The 18912-nt window shown below is 26.7% G+C and overlaps 1 protein-coding gene across 16 annotated transcripts in view; it reads left to right on the top strand.

Annotated features, from left to right (window-relative positions):
- The window catches only part of chb (CLIP-associating protein), an 84853-nt gene that overhangs the window by 5270 nt on the left and 60671 nt on the right, over positions 1 to 18912 (top strand). For all 16 annotated transcript variants that reach the window (XM_074139248.1, XM_074139246.1, XM_074139244.1 and 13 more), the window contains 3 exons: positions 890 to 995; positions 2044 to 2215; positions 3326 to 3502. In XM_074139248.1, the coding sequence (XP_073995349.1) occupies positions 890 to 995; positions 2044 to 2215; positions 3326 to 3502 (455 nt within the window). The remainder of the gene's footprint in view (positions 1 to 889; positions 996 to 2043; positions 2216 to 3325; positions 3503 to 18912) is intronic.

Raw genomic sequence — 18912 nt, 5'->3', positions numbered from 1 at the left:
TGATTTATAAATGATCCGGCAGTCACATACCTTGTTAACAAAGCTTAAGTTGTAACTTGTGCTTATCTAGTCTAAATAATAGTCTATAATATCAATAAAATCATTACTGTAAGCTGTTATTTTTTACGTCTTGCACCAGGAATAGGAATAAAGTTTAGCTTTAAGCTTAAAGTGTACGACAAAAAAATGTTAAAATTCTAAATTTTCTACGAACGTTGCTAAAAGTGATAACCAAGTTGAAAGCTTTCAGATAAAATGATAAGTATTTCGGTGGTGAATGGTATACTAGTTTATAAAGGTCATAGGTACAATTTTCGAAAAAATATTGGAAAAGTGAAAAGGCGCTTCAATAATGTCGTTGCTTTTCCAGTTCTTGGATTCTTAGCAATACTTTGGGTTCCGGAACGACAATAGTCCAAAAAACAGAATTATGAAATAATTTTCCCTGATTTTTTTTTTTCCCTGATATTCTTTAAAGATACGCGTCAATAACAGAACTGTTCTGCACTGTTCAGACCATATGTATAATGGCCTTTCCTTCCTTCAATTTCATGCTTTACGTGAGATTAATAAAATGATAGAGACGGCACAAAAGAACATAAAACTGAGCTCCTGTTTCATTAGAAACGTTGAGATAACCATTTTTCGAGGATGAATAAAAATAGAATTTGTTTTTTTAGTATAAATTTTCCATTTTCAGTCGAAAATTTGATCATGATTGCAATACTTCTGTAGAAGAAGGTGTAAATGCAAGTGGTGTTGATGTAAATTCGTGTGTCGAAAAATGTTACTAATAATTCCCTGTGAAATTTTAATTTAGAACACCAATTAAACATGTTAATTTACTTTCACATTTTTCGCTTAACTATGTTTTTTTTTTGTTTTCCAGGTATCACAAATGGGTTTAGACGTAATGACTGAATTGTCCAAGCGAATGGAATCCTACTTTAGACCTTACATTCCTTCAGTACTTCCTAGTGTAATCGATAGATTAGGTAACAAAACCGTTTCGTTTCTTAAATATTAATAATGAGATTGTTAGAGACAAGTATAAAGTATACCAAAATATTTATATAACAAGTGAGGAAAATAGCACTTTTTACAATATATACGATGTGTAGAGTTTTAGAGAGTTATTGTTGTAGGCCAGTTAAACTACCTTTAAAGTACAAGTACTAGTGATCTACACTTCTCTCCGGAATAATTTTAAACTGGCCTCTGTTCCGTACAATACTTTCAACTACATAATCTTAAACTTTGTTTGTTTTGAAGCTTTTTCAATTAATTAAATATGTATGGATTATTTAGGGAAAGTAATCTATTTGCCAATAAATTTCTTTGTGTTAAAAAATAAATGTTCATAGATGTCTAATGAAAATCCAAATGTTGTCCCACTAATCTTACAACAAAAAAATGGTTGAAATTCACTAGTTAAATGTCTTCACTTACAGCTGATAATAAATATTTAATTTTGATTTAATAATTTAGCTATTAAATAATTGGAAATTTGTTCATCATTGCCTCTGGAACTTACTTTAATCGCGCGGTAAAGTCGATGTTTAAATATATCTTATAAAATTAGATTACCGAATTATACTATACTTGACATTCGGTTTATTTATATCTGTCTAATTAAATTTTCAAAAAAATAAGAATTTTAAGAAATATATCTATATAAAGGCAACAAAATAATTTCTTTCTTATATGCAATAAAACAAATAAATAATAAATAAACAAAATAACTTCAACATAAACTAAAAATAGTTTATTTAACAAAAGTCTTAATTAGCATAATTATCATACGAGCCATTTTATGTGTTAATGTTTAGTACTGAATCGTATCCGGACTTATTGTTTAATTGTGATCTCCCTTAATTATTTAAAGTAGAGGAGATATGTATTTTAATTTTAAATAGCATTTATCATCACACTTTATACTAGTGTTACCATAGAAACAGTTGTTTATTTTATTTTAGGTTATGTTTATATTTCAAATAATTAAATTATTTTTAAATCATAAACATATTTTAATTGTGTTTCTAGGTGACAGTAAAGAGTTAGTTAGAGAAAGATGTCAACTTTTATTGAGCGAATTAATGGAAGTGGGAGCGATTACACCGCAACAATTATTCGACAGACTATTACCTGCCTTTTCACATAAAAATAGTAACGTACGAGATGAGATTATGAAATGTTTAATAGCAACGCTTAATCAGTACGTATTTTTATTATTGTTTATTCTAACAGTATAATTTTTTTTTTGTCAATGAAATTCAGTAGTATTTGGGCCGGTATGGAATACTCTAGAAGCATATTAGTAGGTCCGTTTGTTTATTATATTACCACAAATTTTTGCTTAAAGTGTGGTGTGATTATTTAAATAGACTAAAATGTTTATAACTTTTAGTAATACGCGCTAGAGACCTTGCCCAGAAAATCAAGCTCCTACAAAATCTATACACTCATTTCATGTAATATACATAGAATTCGTTGAACCAAACTTTGGAACCTGTAAAACAATCTGAAGAAATGTCGAAGTTGTTTTTATTAAAGCCACGTAAAATGAGATAGGGATTACATTGAAAGATTGAAATTGTTAATAATGGTTGTCAAAAACGCATTAATAATTTAGAATTTTGCAACTATTTAAGTATTTTTAAAAACGATGTACATGCTACACAAAATCCAGTGAAAAATCTTCAAAGATCTTGTTGTTCATTATTTTTGGTGACCGATTCATAGTTTCAATGGAATGAAAAAAATTATTGCCATTTCAGTCGTGATATATTTATTATGCCGAGCTTTCGACCCTAGGGACTAGGTCTCATCTTCAGGGCTAGTTTACAAAGTAATAGTTTTACATTACAGGGTTGGTGTGTCTCCTGTAAACTAGCCCTGAAGATGACCTAATCCCTAGGTCGAAAGCTCGGCGGAATAAATATATCGACTGAAATGGCGATTATTTTTTCATCCTACATTTACAGATTTTATTAAAAATTCCTTCTATTTTCCTATTATTATAGAAAATGATTACTTTCATTTACTATTTTTATAAGAAAATGCATCGAAAGTTTTTAATTGGTGCATCTCTAGTTAAGGAGGTGCTTTCGCTTAGTTGATTTTTGTACGGAATCGATTATCAACATTTGCTAATATTGTTCCTGCTGGAGCAATTGAATCGTTTTTATAAATGATTTAAACGTTTCAGAGATCCCTAAATACGCATAATTCTGCATTCTACCACTTTACTTTACCTTTTTCTTGGAAATATTTGCTTTTGTATTTCAATTTTTTAAAATTCGATACTTTTTTTTTAAAATTTCAGACACGGGGCAAATTGTATATCTATATCCCGGCTTGTGCCCGGCCTCGTCAAGCTACTGAGTGATCCGAACGCTTTAGTGAGAGATAATGCCCTTAATACACTGGCACAAGTGTATAGACATGTCGGCGAACGACTAAGGATAGATTTAATAAAAAAGCACAACCTCCCACCAACCAAGTAAGTTTGTTTCTCTTTCTCTCTCTCTTAAAATAAATTTTAAATTTATACTTATTAGCTAAGTTTAGAGATACGAGGTGTGGCGAGTTCAGCCGATGTTAGATCTAAAATCAAGCATGCTTCCAGAGGTTGCTTCACCTTAACTAAATCCCCTTTAATAAAAACTTACAGTTTAAAAATTTTAAGTATAAGGATCGATTAAACGGCAAAAAGTAAACAAATCAGTAAGACCCAAACATTTCATTCAAGCAATTTTACTACTCTAACTTTTCCTTAATATTTTTTTAGAATTCATTAGATGTCACGGACCCTTATGCCGCGACCAATCTATTTACTTGTACTAATGATAATATGTACATTACATACTTATAATAAATAAATAGACCATTTACGAGTATATTAACTCTATTCCAAATCATTCTTCTGATTTACTTTTATTATGCTCATTATTCTGAGAAATCACATACTCATGCACATTGAAATAGAAAGAGACAGTGTTAGTTTTGGTTAATGTTCAAATATGAATCACAGAGTTTAAACAAAACTTGAATCTTCAAATTGTCTTACAGAAGATACGAGAGCACAAATTACACAAAGTTAATAACAAATTTTTTATCATCTCATCTCTCATTATAATTTACTGTAGTTCCTTCAAATACGATCTTTTATCTAATTTATAATACATGTATATAAAATTGAGTGAAGACCACCTAGATTAGGAATGTCATTGAAGAAAACTATATTATTTAATATTAAACAATATTTATTCCTACCTATTTTTTTTAATACTTGACTACTACATAAAATAACAATCATTTTAATAAAAAAATAAGTAAAAAATAGAGGCTTTATAGTAAAAAAGTAAGTAAACAAAATAAACACAATCACTGACGTAAGAACTTTTTAAAAAATAATATCTTTGAATTTTTTAGCCTCGTAAATTTTTTTTTATAAACTTTTCTTTTTTAACATGTGAATTATAGTTTGACTATTAAACTAGAGTAACCGCCCATTTTTTCAGGCGAGGTTTAACGTCCAACGCCAATTAAACATTCTATATCTATCTCATTAACTATTATCAGTAGAATTAAATAATCTCTATGTTCTACATAGAACATAGCGATTTATATCAGGTATAAAGCCATGTTTTCTCTACAATTCTGTAAAGATTTTATTAGATTCCCATCAATACAAAACGAGACCTTAACAAAAACTTACAGTTTAAAATTTTAAGTATAAAATTTCGTAAAAATCCGCCGAATACGAAACGAGATATTTAGAGTTACATTTTGGTTTCGTTTGAAACAGTGAAATCTTTAACTTGAAATATCTCGAAAACTACTCGATAGATTTTGTTTATATTATATACGTTTATAAAGACAAGTATTCCCTATAATTTTATAAAATTTCATAAAAATCTGTCGAGTAGGAAACGAGATATTTAGAGTTCAATTTTGGTTTCGTATGCAACAGTGAAATCTTTAACTTGAAATATCTAAAAAAACTACTCGATAGTATTTGATTATATTTTATACGTATATGAAGGCAAGTATTATCTATAAGTGTATAAAATTTCGTAAAAATCTGTCGAGTAGGAAACGAGATATTTAAAGTTAAATTTTGATTTCTTATGAAACCGTGAAATCTTTAACTTCAAATATCTCGAAAACTACTCGATAGATTTTTTTTATACTTTATACGTTTATGAAGATAAGTATTGTCTATAATTGTATAAAATTTCGTAAAAATCTGTCGAGTAGGAAACGAGATATTTAGAGTTAAATTTTGGTTTCTTATGAAACCGTGAAATCTTTAACTTTAAATATCTCGAAAACTACTCGATAGATTTTTTTTATACTTTATACGTTTATGAAGACAAGTATTGTCTATAATTGTATAAAATTTCGTAAAAATCAGTCGAGTAGGAAACGAGATATTTAGAGTTAAATTTTGGTTTCTTATGAAACCGTGAAATCTTTAACTTCAAATATCTCGAAAACTACTCGATAGATTTTTTTTATACTTTATACGTTTATGAAGATAAGTATTGTCTATAATTGTATAAAATTTCGTAAAAATCTGTCGAGTAGGAAACGAGATATTTAGAGTTAAATTTTGGTTTCTTATGAAACCGTGAAATCTTTAACTTTAAATATCTCGAAAACTACTCGATAGATTTTTTTTATACTTTATACGTTTATGAAGACAAGTATTGTCTATAATTGTATAAAATTTCGTAAAAATCTGTCGAGTAGGAAACGAGATATTTAGAGTTCAATTTTGGTTTCGTATGCAACAGTGAAATCTTTAACTTGAAATATCTAAAAAAACTACTCGATAGTATTTGATTATATTTTATACGTATATGAAGGCAAGTATTATCTATAAGTGTATAAAATTTCGTAAAAATCTGTCGAGTAGGAAACGAGATATTTAAAGTTAAATTTTGATTTCTTATGAAACCGTGAAATCTTTAACTTCAAATATCTCGAAAACTACTCGATAGATTTTTTTTATACTTTATACGTTTATGAAGACAAGTATTGTCTATAATTGTATAAAATTTCGTAAAAATCAGTCGAGTAGGAAACGAGATATTTAGAGTTAAATTTTGGTTTCTTATGAAACCGTGAAATCTTTAACTTCAAATATCTCGAAAACTACTCGATAGATTTTTTTTATACTTTATACGTTTATGAAGATAAGTATTGTCTATAATTGTATAAAATTTCGTAAAAATCTGTCGAGTAGGAAACGAGATATTTAGAGTTAAATTTTGGTTTCTTATGAAACCGTGAAATCTTTAACTTTAAATATCTCGAAAACTACTCGATAGATTTTTTTTATACTTTATACGTTTATGAAGACAAGTATTGTCTATAATTGTATAAAATTTCGTAAAAATCTGTCGAGTAGGAAACGAGATATTTAGAGTTAAATTTTGGTTTCTTATGAAACCGTGAAATCTTTAACTTTAAATATCTCGAAAACTACTCGATAGATTTTTTTTATACTTTATACGTTTATGAAGACAAGTATTGTCTATAATTGTATAAAATTTCGTAAAAATCTGTCGAGTAGGAAACGAGATATTTAGAGTTCAATTTTGGTTTCGTATGCAACAGTGAAATCTTTAACTTGAAATATCTAAAAAAACTACTCGATAGTATTTGATTATATTTTATACGTATATGAAGGCAAGTATTGTCTATAATTGTATAAAATTTCGTAAAAATCAGTCGAGTAGGAAACGAGATATTTAAAGTTAAATTTTGATTTCTTATGAAACCGTGAAATCTTTAACTTCAAATATCTCGAAAACTACTCGATAGATTTTTTTTATACTTTATACGTTTATGAAGACAAGTATTGTCTATAATTGTATAAAATTTCGTAAAAATCTGTCGAGTAGGAAACGAGATATTTAGAGTTCAATTTTGGTTTCGTATGCAACAGTGAAATCTTTAACTTGAAATATCTAAAAAAACTACTCGATAGTATTTGATTATATTTTATACGTATATGAAGGCAAGTATTATCTATAAGTGTATAAAATTTCGTAAAAATCTGTCGAGTAGGAAACGAGATATTTAAAGTTAAATTTTGATTTCTTATGAAACCGTGAAATCTTTAACTTCAAATATCTCGAAAACTACTCGATAGATTTTTTTTATACTTTATACGTTTATGAAGACAAGTATTGTCTATAATTGTATAAAATTTCGTAAAAATCAGTCGAGTAGGAAACGAGATATTTAGAGTTAAATTTTGGTTTCTTATGAAACCGTGAAATCTTTAACTTCAAATATCTCGAAAACTACTCGATAGATTTTTTTTATACTTTATACGTTTATGAAGATAAGTATTGTCTATAATTGTATAAAATTTCGTAAAAATCTGTCGAGTAGGAAACGAGATATTTAGAGTTAAATTTTGGTTTCTTATGAAACCGTGAAATCTTTAACTTTAAATATCTCGAAAACTACTCGATAGATTTTTTTTATACTTTATACGTTTATGAAGACAAGTATTGTCTATAATTGTATAAAATTTCGTAAAAATCTGTCGAGTAGGAAACGAGATATTTAGAGTTAAATTTTGGTTTCTTATGAAACCGTGAAATCTTTAACTTTAAATATCTCGAAAACTACTCGATAGATTTTTTTTATACTTTATACGTTTATGAAGACAAGTATTGTCTATAATTGTATAAAATTTCGTAAAAATCTGTCGAGTAGGAAACGAGATATTTAGAGTTCAATTTTGGTTTCGTATGCAACAGTGAAATCTTTAACTTGAAATATCTAAAAAAACTACTCGATAGTATTTGATTATATTTTATACGTATATGAAGGCAAGTATTGTCTATAATTGTATAAAATTTCGTAAAAATCAGTCGAGTAGGAAACGAGATATTTAAAGTTAAATTTTGATTTCTTATGAAACCGTGAAATCTTTAACTTCAAATATCTCGAAAACTACTCGATAGATTTTTTTTATACTTTATACGTTTATGAAGACAAGTATTGTCTATAATTGTATAAAATTTCGTAAAAATCAGTCGAGTAGGAAACGAGATATTTAGAGTTAAATTTTGGTTTCGTATGCAACAGTGAAATCTTTAACTTGAAATATCTAAAAAAAACTACTCGATAGTATTTGATTATATTTTATACGGAAAAGAAGGCAAGTGTTATCTATAAGTGTATAAAATTTCGTAAAAATCTGTCGAGTAGGAAACGAGATATTTAAAGTTAAATTTTGATTTCGTATGAAACAGTGAAATCTTTAACTTGAAATATCTCGAAAACTACTCGATAGATTTGGTTTATATTATATACGTTTATGAAGATAAGTATTGTCTATAATTGTATAAAATTTCGTAAAAATCAGTCGAGTAGGAAACGAGATATTTAGAGTTAAATTTTGGTTTCTTATGAAACCGTGAAATCTTTAACTTTAAATATCTCGAAAACTACTCGATAGATTTTTTTTATACTTTATACGTTTATGAAGACAAGTATTGTCTATAATTGTATAAAATTTCGTAAAAATCAGTCGAGTAGGAAACGAGATATTTAGAGTTAAATTTTGGTTTCGTATGCAACAGTGAAATCTTTAACTTGAAATATCTAAAAAAAACTACTCGATAGTATTTGATTATATTTTATACGGAAAAGAAGGCAAGTGTTATCTATAAGTGTATAAAATTTCGTAAAAATCTGTCGAGTAGGAAACGAGATATTTAAAGTTAAATTTTGATTTCGTATGAAACAGTGAAATCTTTAACTTGAAATATCTCGAAAACTACTCGATAGATTTGGTTTATATTATATACGTTTATAAAGACAAGTATTCCCTATAATTTTATAAAATTTCATAAAAATCTGTCGAGTAGGAAACCAGATATTTAGAGTTAAATATTGTTTTCGTTTGAAACCGTGAAATCTTTAACTTCAAATATCTCGAAAACTACTCGATAAATTTTGTTTATATTTTTAACGTATATGAAGACAAGTATTGTCTATAATTGCATTAAATTTCGTAAAAATCTGTCAAGTTGGAAACGAGATATTTAGAGTTAAATATTGTTTTCTTTTGAAACAGTGAAATCTTTAACTTCAAATATCTCGAAAACTACTCGATAGATTTTGTTTATATTTTAAACGTATATGAAGACAAGTATTGTATATAATTGTATAAAATTTCGTAAGAATCATTCGAGTAGGAAACGAGATATTTAGAGTTAAGTTTTGGGTTTCATATGAAACAGTGAAATCTTTAACTTGAATTACGTCGAAAACTACTTGATAGATTTTGTTTATATATTAAACGTATATAAAGACAACTATTGTCTATAATTGTATAAAATTTCGTAAAAATCTGTCGAGTAAGAAACGAAATATTTACAGTAAAATATTGTTTTCGTTTGAAACAGTGAAATGTTTAACTTGAAATATCTCGAAAACTACACGATAGATTTGTCTTATATTTTACGTGTGTATGAAGAGAAGGATTGTCTATAATTGTATAAAATTTCGTAAAAATCTGTCAAGTAGGAAACGAGATATTTAGAGTTAAATATTGTTTTCTTTTGAAACAGTGAAATCTTTAACTTCAAATATCTCGAAAACTACTCGATAGATTTTGTTTATATTTTAAACGTATATGAAGACAAGTATTGTATATAATTGTATAAAATTTCGTAAGAATCATTCGAGTAGGAAACGAGATATTTAGAGTTAAGTTTTGGGTTTCATATGAAACAGTAAAATCTTTAACTTGAATTACGTCGAAAACTACTTGGTAGATTTTGTTTATATTTTAAACGTATATGAAGACAAGTATTGTCTATAATTGTATAAAATTTCGTAAAAATCTGTCGAGTAAGAAACGAGATATTTAGAGTTAAATATTGTTTTCGTTTGAAACAGTGAAATCTTTAACTTGAAATATCTCGAAAACTACACGACAGATTTGTCTTATATTTTACGTGTGTATGAAGAGAAGGATTGTCTATAATTGTATAAAATTTCGTAAAAATCTGTCGAGTAGGAAACGAGATATTTAGAGTTAAATTTTGGTTTCGTATGCAACAGTGAAATCTTTAACTTGAAATATCTCGAAAACTACTCGATAGATTTTTTTTTTACGTTTATGAAGACAAGTATTGTCTATAATTGTATAAAATTTCGTAAAAATCAGTCGAGCAGGAAACGAGATATTTAGAGTTAAATTTTGGTTTCGTTTGAAACAGTGAAATCTTTAACTTGAAATATCTCGTAAACTACACGATAAATTTGTCTTATATTTTACGTGTGTATGAAGAGAAAGATTGTCTATAATTGTATAAAATTTCGTAAAAATCTGTCGAGTAGGAAACGAGATATTTAGACTTTAATTTTGGTTTCGTTTGAAACAGTGATATCATTAACTTCAAATATCTCGAAAACTACTCGATAGATTTGTCTTATATTTTACCTGTATATGAAGAGAAGGATTGTCTATAATTGTATAAAATTTCGTAAAAATCTGTCGAGTAGGGAACGAGATATTTAAAGTTAAATTTTGATTTCGTATGAAACAGTGAAATCTTTAACTTGAAATTTCTCGAAAACTACTCGATAGATTTTTTTTATACTTTATACGTTTATGAAGATAAGTACTGTCTATAATTCTATAAAATTTCGTAAAAATCTGTCGAGTAGGAAACGAGATATTTAGACTTTAATTTTGGTTTCGTTTGAAACAGTGAAATCATTAACTTCAAATATCACGAAAACTACTCGATAGATTTGTCTTATATTTTACCCGTATATGAAGAGAAGGATTGTCTATAATTGTATCAAATTTCGTAAAAATCTGTCGAGTAGGAAACGAGATATTTAAAGTTAAATTTTGATTTCGTATGAAACAGTGAAATCTTTAACTTGAAATATCTCGAAAACTACTCGATAGATGTTTTTATACTTTATACGTTTATGAAGATAAGTATTGTCTATAATTGTATAAAATTTCGTAAAAATGTGTCGAGTAGGAAACGAGATATTTAGAGTTAAATATTGTTTTCTTTTGAAACAGTGATATCTTTAACTTGAAATATCTCGTAAACTACACGATAAATTTGTCTTATATTTTACGTGTGTATGAAGAGAAGGATTGTCTATAATTGTATAAAATTTCGTAAAAATCTGTCAAATAGGAAACGAGATATTTAAAGTTAAATTTTGTTTACGTATGAAACAGTGAAATCTTTAACTTCAAATATCACGAAAACTACTCGATAGATTTGTCTTATATTTTACCCGTATATGAAGAGAAGGATTGTCTATAATTGTATCAAATTTCGTAAAAATCTGTCGAGTAGGAAACGAGATATTTAAAGTTAAATTTTGATTTCGTATGAAACAGTGAAATCTTTAACTTGAAATATCTCGAAAACTACTCGATAGATGTTTTTATACTTTATACGTTTATGAAGATAAGTATTGTCTATAATTGTATAAAATTTCGTAAAAATGTGTCGAGTTGGAAACGAGATATTTAGAGTTAAATATTGTTTTCTTTTGAAACAGTGCAATCTTTAACTTCAAATATCTCGAAAACTACTCGATAGATTTTGTTTATATTTTAAACGTATATGAAGACAAGTATTGTATATAATTGTATAAAATTTCGTAAGAATCATTTGAGTAGGAAACGAGATATTTAGAGTTAAGTTTTGGGTTTCATATGAAACAGTGAAATCTTTAACTTGAATTACGTCGAAAACTACTTGATAGATTTTGTTTATATATTAAACGTATATAAAGACAAGTATTGTCTATAATTGTATAAAATTTCGTAAAAATCTGTCGAGTAAGAAACGAAATATTTTGAGTAAAATATTGTTTTCGTTTGAAACAGTGAAATCTTTAACTTGAAATATCTCGAAAACTACACGATAGATTTGTCTTATATTTTACGTGTGTATGAAGAGAAGGATTGTCTATAATTGTATAAAATTTCGTAAAAATCTGTCAAATAGGAAACCAGATATTTAGAGTTAAATATTGTTTTCGTTTGAAACAGTGAAATCTTTAACTTGAAATATCTCGAAAACTACACGACAGATTTGTCTTATATTTTACGTGTGTATGAAGAGAAGGATTGTCTATAATTGTATAAAATTTCGTAAAAATCTGTCGAGTAGGGAACGAGATATTTAAAGTTGAATTTTGATTTCATATGAAACAGTGAAATCTTTAACTTGAAATTTCTCGAAAACTACTCGATAGATTTTTTTTATACTTTATACGTCTATGAAGATAAGTATTGTCTATAATTCTATAAAATTTCGTAAAAATCTGTCGAGTAGGAAACGAGATATTTAGACTTTAATTTTGGTTTCGTTTGAAACAGTGAAATCATTAACTTCAAATATCACGAAAACTACTCGATAGATTTGTCTTATATTTTACCCGTATATGAAGAGAAGGATTGTCTATAATTGTATCAAATTTCGTAAAAATCTGTCGAGTAGGAAACGAGATATTTAAAGTTAAATTTTGATTTCGTATGAAACAGTGAAATCTTTAACTTGAAATATCTCGAAAACTACTCGATAGATGTTTTTATACTTTATACGTTTATGAAGATAAGTATTGTCTATAATTGTATAAAATTTCGTAAAAATGTGTCGAGTTGGAAACGAGATATTTAGAGTTAAATATTGTTTTCTTTTGAAACAGTGAAATCTTTAACTTCAAATATCTCGAAAACTACTCGATAGATTTTGTTTATATTTTAAACGTATATGAAGACAAGTATTGTATATAATTGTATAAAATTTCGTAAGAATCATTCGAGTAGGAAACGAGATATTTAGAGTTAAGTTTTGGGTTTCATATGAAACAGTGAAATCTTTAACTTGAATTACGTCGAAAACTACTTGATAGATTTTGTTTATATATTAAACGTATATAAAGACAAGTATTGTCTATAATTGTATAAAATTTCGTAAAAATCTGTCGAGTAAGAAACGAAATATTTTGAGTAAAATATTGTTTTCGTTTGAAACAGTGAAATCTTTAACTTGAAATATCTCGAAAACTACACGATAGATTTGTCTTATATTTTACGTGTGTATGAAGAGAAGGATTGTCTATAATTGTATAAAATTTCGTAAAAATCTGTCAAATAGGAAACGAGATATTTAAAGTTAAATTTTGTTTACGTATGAAACAGTGAAATCTTTAACTTCAAATATCACGAAAACTACTCGATAGATTTGTCTTATATTTTACCCGTATATGAAGAGAAGGATTGTCTATAATTGTATCAAATTTCGTAAAAATCTGTCGAGTAGGAAACGAGATATTTAAAGTTAAATTTTGATTTCGTATGAAACAGTGAAATCTTTAACTTTAAATATCTCGAAAACTACTCGATAGATGTTTTTATACTTTATACGTTTATGAAGATAAGTATTGTCTATAATTGTATAAAATTTCGTAAAAATCTGTCGAGTAGGAAACGAGATATTTAGACTTTAATTTTGGTTTCGTTTGAAACAGTGAAATCATTAACTTCAAATATCACGAAAACTACTCGATAGATTTGTCTTATATTTTACCCGTATATGAAGAGAAGGATTGTCTATAATTGTATCAAATTTCGTAAAAATCTGTCGAGTAGGAAACGAGATATTTAAAGTTAAATTTTGATTTCGTATGAAACAGTGAAATCTTTAACTTGAAATATCTCGAAAACTACTCGATAGATGTTTTTATACTTTATACGTTTATGAAGATAAGTATTGTCTATAATTGTATAAAATTTCGTAAAAATGTGTCGAGTTGGAAACGAGATATTTAGAGTTAAATATTGTTTTCTTTTGAAACAGTGAAATCTTTAACTTCAAATATCTCGAAAACTACTCGATAGATTTTGTTTATATTTTAAACGTATATGAAGACAAGTATTGTATATAATTGTATAAAATTTCGTAAGAATCATTCGAGTAGGAAACGAGATATTTAGAGTTAAGTTTTGGGTTTCATATGAAACAGTGAAATCTTTAACTTGAATTACGTCGAAAACTACTTGATAGATTTTGTTTATATATTAAACGTATATAAAGACAAGTATTGTCTATAATTGTATAAAATTTCGTAAAAATCTGTCGAGTAAGAAACGAAATATTTTGAGTAAAATATTGTTTTCGTTTGAAACAGTGAAATCTTTAACTTGAAATATCTCGAAAACTACACGATAGATTTGTCTTATATTTTACGTGTGTATGAAGAGAAGGATTGTCTATAATTGTATAAAATTTCGTAAAAATCTGTCAAATAGGAAACCAGATATTTAGAGTTAAATATTGTTTTCGTTTGAAACAGTGAAATCTTTAACTTGAAATATCTCGAAAACTACACGACAGATTTGTCTTATATTTTACGTGTGTATGAAGAGAAGGATTGTCTATAATTGTATAAAATTTCGTAAAAATCTGTCGAGTAGGGAACGAGATATTTAAAGTTGAATTTTGATTTCATATGAAACAGTGAAATCTTTAACTTGAAATTTCTCGAAAACTACTCGATAGATTTTTTTTATACTTTATACGTCTATGAAGATAAGTATTGTCTATAATTCTATAAAATTTCGTAAAAATCTGTCGAGTAGGAAACGAGATATTTAGACTTTAATTTTGGTTTCGTTTGAAACAGTGAAATCATTAACTTCAAATATCACGAAAACTACTCGATAGATTTGTCTTATATTTTACCCGTATATGAAGAGAAGGATTGTCTATAATTGTATCAAATTTCGTAAAAATCTGTCGAGTAGGAAACGAGATATTTAAAGTTAAATTTTGATTTCGTATGAAACAGTGAAATCTTTAACTTGAAATATCTCGAAAACTACTCGATAGATGTTTTTATACTTTATACGTTTATGAAGATAAGTATTGTCTATAATTGTATAAAATTTCGTAAAAATGTGTCGAGTTGGAAACGAGATATTTAGAGTTAAATATTGTTTTCTTTTGAAACAGTGAAATCTTTAACTTCAAATATCTCGAAAACTACTCGATAGATTTTGTTTATATTTTAAACGTATATGAAGACAAGTATTGTATATAATTGTATAAAATTTCGTAAGAATCATTCGAGTAGGAAACGAGATATTTAGAGTTAAGTTTTGGGTTTCATATGAAACAGTGAAATCTTTAACTTGAATTACGTCGAAAACTACTTGATAGATTTTGTTTATATATTAAACGTATATAAAGACAAGTATTGTCTATAATTGTATAAAATTTCGTAAAAATCTGTCGAGTAAGAAACGAAATATTTTGAGTAAAATATTGTTTTCGTTTGAAACAGTGAAATCTTTAACTTGAAATATCTCGAAAACTACACGATAGATTTGTCTTATATTTTACGTGTGTATGAAGAGAAGGATTGTCTATAATTGTATAAAATTTCGTAAAAATCTGTCAAATAGGAAACGAGATATTTAAAGTTAAATTTTGTTTACGTATGAAACAGTGAAATCTTTAACTTCAAATATCACGAAAACTACTCGATAGATTTGTCTTATATTTTACCCGTATATGAAGAGAAGGATTGTCTATAATTGTATCAAATTTCGTAAAAATCTGTCGAGTAGGAAACGAGATATTTAAAGTTAAATTTTGATTTCGTATGAAACAGTGAAATCTTTAACTTGAAATATCTCGAAAACTACTCGATAGATGTTTTTATACTTTATACGTTTATGAAGATAAGTATTGTCTATAATTGTATAAAATTTCGTAAAAATGTGTCGAGTTGGAAACGAGATATTTAGAGTTAAATATTGTTTTCTTTTGAAACAGTGCAATCTTTAACTTCAAATATCTCGAAAACTACTCGATAGATTTTGTTTATATTTTAAACGTATATGAAGACAAGTATTGTATATAATTGTATAAAATTTCGTAAGAATCATTTGAGTAGGAAACGAGATATTTAGAGTTAAGTTTTGGGTTTCATATGAAACAGTGAAATCTTTAACTTGAATTACGTCGAAAACTACTTGATAGATTTTGTTTATATATTAAACGTATATAAAGACAAGTATTGTCTATAATTGTATAAAATTTCGTAAAAATCTGTCGAGTAAGAAACGAAATATTTAGAGTAAAATATTGTTTTCGTTTGAAACAGTGAAATCTTTAACTTGAAATATCTCGAAAACTACACGATAGATTTGTCTTATATTTTACGTGTGTATGAAGAGAAGGATTGTCTATAATTGTATAAAATTTCGTAAAAATCTGTCAAATAGGAAACGAGATATTTAAAGTCAAATTTTGATTTCATATGAAACAGTGAAACCTTTAACTTGAAATATCTCGAAAACTACTCGATAGATTTTTTTTTACGTTTATGAAGACAAGTATTGTCTATAATTGTATAAAATTTCGTAAAAATCAGTCGAGCAGGAAACGAGATATTTAGAGTTAAATTTTGGTTTCGTTTGAAACAGTGAAATCTTTAACTTGAAATATCTCGTAAACTACACGATAAATTTGTCTTATATTTTACGTGTGTATGAAGAGAAGGATTGTCTATAATTGTATAAAATTTCGTAAAAATCTGTCGAGTAGGAAACGAGATATTTAGACTTTAATTTTGGTTTCGTTTGAAACAGTGATATCATTAACTTCAAATATCTCGAAAACTACTCGATAGATTTGTCTTATATTTTACCTGTATATGAAGAGAAGGATTGTCTATAATTGTATAAAATTTAGTAAAAATCTGTCGAGTAGGGAACGAGATATTTAAAGTTGAATTTTGATTTCGTTTGAAACAGTGAAATCTTTAACTTGAAATACCTCGAAAACTACTCGATAGATGTTTTTTACACTTTATACGTTTATGAAGATAAGTATTGTCTATAATTCTATAAAATTTCGTAAAAATCTGTCGAGTAGGAAACGAGATATTTAGACTTTAATTTTGGTTTCGTTTGAAACAGTGATATCATTAACTTCAAATATCTCGAAAACTACTCGATAGATTTGTCTTATATTTTACCTGTATATGAAGAGAAGGATTGTCTATAATTGTATAAAATTTAGTAAAAATCTGTCGAGTAGGGAACGAGATATTTAGAGTTAAATTTTGATTTCGTTTGAAACAGTGAAATCTTTAACTTGAAATACCTCGAAAACTACTCGATAGATGTTTTTTACACTTTATACGTTTATGAAGATAAGTATTGTCTATAATTCTATAAAATTTCGTAAAAATCTGTCGAGTAGGAAACGAGATATTTAGACTTTAATTTTGGTTTCGTTTGAAACAGTGATATCATTAACTTCAAATATCTCGAAAACTACTCGATAGATTTGTCTTATATTTTACCTGTATATGAAGAGAAGGATTGTCTATAATTGTATAAAATTTCGTAAAAATCTGTCGAGTAGGGAACGAGATATTTAAAGTTAAATTTTGATTTCGTATGAAACAGTGAAATCTTTAACTTGAAATTTCTCGAAAACTACTCGATAGATTTTTTTTATACTTTATACGTTTATGAAGATAAGTATTGTCTATAATTCTATAAAATTTCGTAAAAATCTGTCGAGTAGGGAACGAGATATTTAAAGTTAAATTTTGATTTCGTATGAAACAGTGAAATCTTTAACTTGAAATTTCTCGAAAACTACTCGATAGATTTTTTTTATACTTTATACGTTTATGAAGATAAGTATTGTCTATAATTCTATAAAATTTCGTAACAATCTGTCGAGTAGGAAACGAGATATTTAGACTTTAATTTTGGTTTCGTTTGAAACAGTGAAATCATTAACTTGAAATATCTAAAAAAACTACTCGATAGTATTTGATTATATTTTATACGTATATGAAGGCAAGTATTATCTATAATTGTATAAAATTTCGTAAAAATCTGTCGAGTTGGAAACGAGATATTTAGAGTTAAATATTGTTTTCTTTTGAAACAGTGAAATCTTTAACTTCAAATATCTCGAAAACTACTCGATAGATTTTGTTTATATTTTAAACGTATATGAAGACAAGTATTGTATATAATTGTATAAAATTTCGTAAGAATCATTCGAGTAGGAATCGAGATATTTAGAGTTAAGTTTTGGGTTTCATATGAAACAGTGAAATCTTTAACTTGAATTACGTCGAAAACTACTTGATAGATTTTGTTTATATATTAAACGTATATAAAGACAAGTATTGTCTATAATTGTATAAAATTTCGTAAAAATCTGTCGAGTAAGAAACGAAATATTTTGAGTAAAATATTGTTTTCGTTTGAAACAGTGAAATCTTTAACTTGAAATATCTCGAAAACTACACGATAGATTTGTCTTATATTTTACGTGTGTATGAAGAGAAGGATTGTCTATAATTGTATAAAATTTCGTAAAAATCTGTCAAATAGGAAACGAGATATTTAAAGTTAAATTTTGTTTACGTATGAAACAGTGAAATCTTTAACTTCAAATATCACGAAAACTACTCGATAGATTTGTCTTATATTTTACCCGTATATGAAGAGAAGGATTGTCTATAATTGTATCAAATTTCGTAAAAATCTGTCGAGTAGGAAACGAGATATTTAAAGTTAAATTTTGATTTCGTATGAAACAGTGAAATCTTTAACTTGAAATATCTCGAAAACTACTCGATAGATGTTTTTATACTTTATACGTTTATGAAGATAAGTATTGTCTATAATTGTATAAAATTTCGTAAAAATGTGTCGAGTTGGAAACGAGATATTTAGAGTTAAATATTGTTTTCTTTTGAAACAGTGCAATCTTTAACTTCAAATATCTCGAAAACTACTCGATAGATTTTGTTTATATTTTAAACGTATATGAAGACAAGTATTGT

The sequence above is a fragment of the Rhodnius prolixus genome, unplaced genomic scaffold, assembly GCF_049639745.1.
Source record: "Rhodnius prolixus isolate KJV_2025 unplaced genomic scaffold, Rpr scaffold_23, whole genome shotgun sequence".
NCBI classification, from domain to species: Eukaryota; Metazoa; Arthropoda; class Insecta; order Hemiptera; family Reduviidae; genus Rhodnius; species Rhodnius prolixus.
Note: the sequence above shows the minus strand (reverse complement) of the source record. Positions and strands in the feature narration are given on the sequence as shown.